Consider the following 4,909-nt stretch of genomic DNA (forward strand, 5'->3'; position numbering starts at 1 on the left):
TCTTACAAATAAAACAGTACTGAAGTAAACATTTTAAACAGATGGGTCGTGTCCTCAGGGCGTGAGCGGTTGGTTTAAAAGTGTGAGGACCAACCATCTGACATTCAGACGGAGGACGAACAACGAAGGACACATCTGTGGTGAGTTTATTTCTCTCAGTGTGTTTTAGGAGATCAGAACAGGACAACAAACTTCTGAACTCTTTGGAGTTTATAACTGAGCTAAAACACAAGGGCTTGAGTTAGCATTAGCAGCAGCTAAATACAGCTCTGGAGGAGAGTAAACAATGAGGCTGATATCAGTGGTCAGATTAACAGTAACGATGGATTACATGCTGCTGTTTCCTCGTCAATCACTCGTGTAGGTAGGAAATTTGAATCCAGCACATGAATGGCGGACTCCGCCACTAACAATGAAAATGAGGCTGTAACTCAGGCGGTAGAGCAGGTCATCCACCAATCAGAAGGTCGATGGTGGCTCCTCAGAGCAGAAATAAGAACTTTGGGACAGTTGCAAGATGGTGGACCAGAATGACTTCCGGTTCAAGTGAGGAGCAAGGAAAGATCAAATAAGGGACTGGGGATGTAACGTCTGAACCCCAAATTGCTCCCAAAGGCTGCACCATCAGTGTATGAATGAGTGTATGAATGTTAGCATGTGGTGTAAAAGCACTTTGAGTGGTCAATAAGACTAGAAAAGCACTTTATAAATGCAGTCCATTTACTATTTAAAACTGCTATATAGAGAGCTAATTACAGAATGTAAATACATTGAATGACTATTGCAGAAAAATAGTATCAAAAACAGGTTATAATTTCATGGAAATCTTAAAGATTGTGACTGTAAACTCTTCAGGACTAATCAGCTCATGTTTTTTTTTGCTAAAACACATTGAGCTTCATTTTCAATTCTAGTAAAGAATCCAAAGTTTCTAAAGATAGTTTGCAGAAATTTCCACCGAAATGTTGGCGTTCACACAAGAGACAATGTCTTGTGAAAATCAAGGGTTTAAGAGGTTAAACTGAGAAAGCAACAGAATAGAAAATAGTAGAAAATAAATAGTGTTGAAAAGTTAAAGTAAAATGTACAAACTAAAGCTTTAAACAATGGAGATCAATCATTGTAAGAACAGTAGCATGATGTTCATTTAATCACTACAAGACACAATAAACCAATCATGCAGCTAATTTTATTCGTATATATAAACACATAGTGTTTAAACACTTGAAGGCTGCTGATATTCATGATTCTTTTCATCTCTTTTCATTTGTTCTTTTTAAATACTGCATATATTGTCTTATGTTTCTTCCCTTCATCTCATCTTGAGTTGCAATTAACAATTATTTTCAGATATCAATGAATCTGTTGATTAATTTCTCGATTAATCAATCAGCTGTTTGGTCCATAAAATTTAAAGAATTGATGAAAAATGTTGATCTCTGGTTCCCAAACTCAAGCTGACATCTTTTAATGTCTTGTTTTATCCACAATCTAAAGATATTCAGTTTACTGTCATAGAGACTAAAGAAACCAGAAAATATTCACATTTAAGAAGCTGAAATCAGAGAATTTGGACATTTTCTTCTTAAAAATGACCCAAAACGATCAGTTATCAAAATAGTTTGCTAATCACTGCAGCTCTAATCTCGTCTCTTCTTCTTTGTCTTTTTATGGTGTAAAGACTGAATTATCTTGTTGAAAGCAGCAAGTTGTTTGATGTGTGAATTATAGCGTCTTAGTAGACATGGCTTTTGTTTTGAACATGTCTTCACTGATCTGTGTTACATCTCCAGGTCGTATTCTAGCAGTGAGACACTTGGTGAACCCTGAGAAATGCGTCCAGACGTGGTAACTGCAGCGCTGCTGCTGGTTCTGATGTTTGTCCATCACACTGAGCAGAGAGAAGGTGAGAACTAAACTCTGACTAAAGCATCATATCACAGCAAAGTTCAGTCAACACTGTATTAAGTACAATTAAAGTACATTTTATTCTACTTCTATTTCTACTCTACTTCATTTCAGAGGGAAATATTTCACTTTTTACTTGACTACAGTACGTTTATTTGTCATCTGCAGTGACTTTTTATTTTTCAGATTTCAGATTAAAACAGTGTTTCTCAACCTTTTTGACCTGTGACCCTTTACATGACAGCAGCATCCGCTCCTTGTCATGTTTTATATGTAATTTGTTAGCAGCTCAACCAAATACACATTTCCTCTTTAAACTAATGTCATGGTTTCATTTATAACTGTTTGAAATGATCCAATATTTCACACAAGAATCAAAGATCAGAGAAAAAGTAATACGTTTCTTGAAAGTAGCATAAATATGTAGCCACCATCAAACACCTTCTTACCTTTAAACTAGTTTTTTGAAAATACATTTTATATTTACACATACATATACATAAGATATGACCTGTCAGAATTCAAGTTAAAGATGCTTGAAACTAACACCGACCTCCATCTGGTAAGAGTTTTGCTTTTAGATGTTTTATTACAGAGAGTTTATGAAACCCAGAACCAGTCAAACATCCTGCCATTGTGTTACTTATGGATGGAATTATAGTGAAAATAAATGATTCCTCTTTTTGCTGGGGACACCCTGGAACCCCCTCAAGGACCCCATTTTGACCAGACCCCATTTTGAGAACCACTGCCTTACTAAGACAATTTCAGACCAGTTACCTTGAAGTCTAATAACATACAGTACAGGAGTATTTGTCCTTGATAAGAAAAAATAATTATCCTAAAATAAGATATTATAAATTTCTTGAATTTTTTCTGTTTTGCAGGGCAGTTTAGTACAGTGGTTCCAAAACTGGGGGTCGGGCCCCTCCAAAGGGTCACCAGGTGAAAAATGGGGGTTAGAAAGAAGAAAAAACAGATGTTGGTTGTTGTTTTTTTTACACAAATCTGTTTTCTTTTGGGGCCTGCTGCTATAACTTCCTTCTAGCAGGTCTGATATCTTCTGATAGGAAACCAGCAGATGGCAGATTTTGTTTTAATTCTGGATCTTAGTTTTATCATAACTGAGTGAATGTGAGAGCTGTTTGAGAATGAAAGCACTGGTGTTCCTACAGATGATAGTACTATGGCGGGCCTGTGTAAGAGATATCCACAGAGGTCTTGTAGTAACGGATGGTACCGGCTTGATGAGGATCGCTGCATGAAATTTATCTCGACTCCCAAAACCTTCGATAAGGCCGAGGTGATACAAACACACACACACAGGCATCAGAAATCAGACTCATCTCACACTGACAGTTTAACTAACCCTTGTTCACATTTCAGGATCAATGCTACGACTTAGACGGCCACCTGGTGTCTATTCACAATGAAATACAGAAGATCCGTGTGGACTGTCTCGCCTGGAGGCACAGTCAGAAAAAAAATTACTTTTGGATTGGAGCCAAAAGCCGCAGGGTGAGTAGCGAACGCCTCGATGTGATCAGAGGACGGACTGAGTGGCTGAACTGATGATGTTGAATGTGAGAATATTCGTCTCAGTGATCAATCCAACACAAAGTAGAAGTAATCAGACTTTTAAAGGCATCAATATGTATCTGGAGTTAGCAGCGGTTAGCTTAGCATAGCACAAAGACTGGAAACAAGGGGAAACAGCTAGCCCGGCTCTGTCCAAAGGTAACAAAATCCACCTACCAGCACCTCTAAAGCCAAGGAAGGACTTTACCATGAGGCAAGGTAGGCAACTACCTGGGGCCCCCAACTATAAGGGTCCCAAACAGCAGTAGATTTACTATGATGTTTAGATATGTATATATTTAGATTATATAAGAATTAAAAGCTCCACCTTGAACACAGTAAATTTAAGTACATTGTGCTAATAATTCCTCTCTCTCACTAATGCAGGAGTTTTATTTTTACGGTGCGGTTTGTTAGATCTGACAGCAGGTCAAACTAAACCACCCTCTTAAACTACACTTGTCATTTCAAGTGTCTCCAATGTGGATCAAATTTTATATATATAAAAATCTGATTACAAATCCTCTTGGTTATCTCGGGCTACATGCTAATCAGGGTTGGTGCTACTCCAGTCAGGAGGTGGTAATGCACCTGTAACTGCTAACAACAGTAGAAGAAGAATGATTTATGTGGTTTAAATCCAGCTTGAGTTCCTCGTACTGCCCCATAGGACAAGAATGTTCTTGTGTCTTCAGTGAAGACTCAGTCCAGTGTTTTCTCCTCCTGAATATATGGCAGTAAAATGTTAATCTCTCATCATCTCTGATCCCTAACTGAGTGTTTTGTCTTTTCAGGAGCAATTCGAATACACTGATGGATCTGATTTTGATTATAATAACTGGCACTACAAGTTTTCAAACTACTTCCTGGATAAATACAGCTGCGCGATATCAAACTACCAGGGTAAGCAACAATGAAACAACTACTTTTTAAAAGAAATGTATGAAAAAGAACATTTTTTGGCGTATATTTTTGATAAAGATGGTAATAATAATAATAATAATGGCATATTTACAGCTGTAGGATTATAATCAGCTGCTTTCAGCCTCGTCACAGAAATGAAGAAGGGAATTTAAATCATTAAAATGAAATAGTAGTAAAACAAATGAAGGAAATGTGACAACCTGTGTTTCTTCTGTAGCAGCTACTTGTGTGAAGCGACAACATTATTCTGCCTGAATGTTGACGTTGATGTTTTTCTGTTTTTCTGTCTCCTGTTTTTCAGATTGGGGAGTTTGGGGTTTCACAGGATGCACCCGAAGGCTCATGTTTGTGTGCGCAAAACGTATGTGATCGTCATCGACTTTCATATTTTCCCTTCGGTGTCGACGGCGACACATGATCGGCTGGACCAGTTCGCTTCACAACAACTGCTGCTGACATAAGCTTTTAAATTTAAGCAATAAACACTTCAGTAAACGTG

The 4,909-nt window shown here is 37.7% G+C and overlaps 1 protein-coding gene across 1 annotated transcript; it reads left to right on the forward strand.

The window, feature by feature from the left end:
• Positions 1-4,909, forward strand: LOC137174825 (C-type isolectin Sp-CL4-like). The gene is made up of 6 exons (XM_067580310.1): positions 1-140; positions 1,794-1,906; positions 3,084-3,211; positions 3,295-3,426; positions 4,281-4,389; positions 4,712-4,909. Exons 2-6 carry the CDS (start codon positions 1,834-1,836, stop codon positions 4,777-4,779), a joined length of 510 nt encoding a protein of 169 aa, XP_067436411.1. The 5' UTR covers positions 1-140; positions 1,794-1,833; the 3' UTR covers positions 4,780-4,909.

The sequence above is a fragment of the Thunnus thynnus genome, chromosome 22, assembly GCF_963924715.1.
Source record: "Thunnus thynnus chromosome 22, fThuThy2.1, whole genome shotgun sequence".
Lineage (NCBI taxonomy): Eukaryota > Metazoa > Chordata > Actinopteri > Scombriformes > Scombridae > Thunnus > Thunnus thynnus.

Excerpts from the sequence above, each read along its gene's own strand:
- LOC137174825 (XM_067580310.1), top strand. The coding sequence starts at position 1,834 with ATGCGTCCAGACGTGGTAACTGCAGCGCTGCTGCTGGTTCTGATGTTT. Across the intron at positions 1,907-3,083 it reads TCACACTGAGCAGAGAGAAG|ATGATAGTACTATGGCGGGC; the intron begins GTGAGAACTAAA and ends GTGTTCCTACAG. Across the intron at positions 3,427-4,280 it reads TTGGAGCCAAAAGCCGCAGG|GAGCAATTCGAATACACTGA; the intron begins GTGAGTAGCGAA and ends TTGTCTTTTCAG.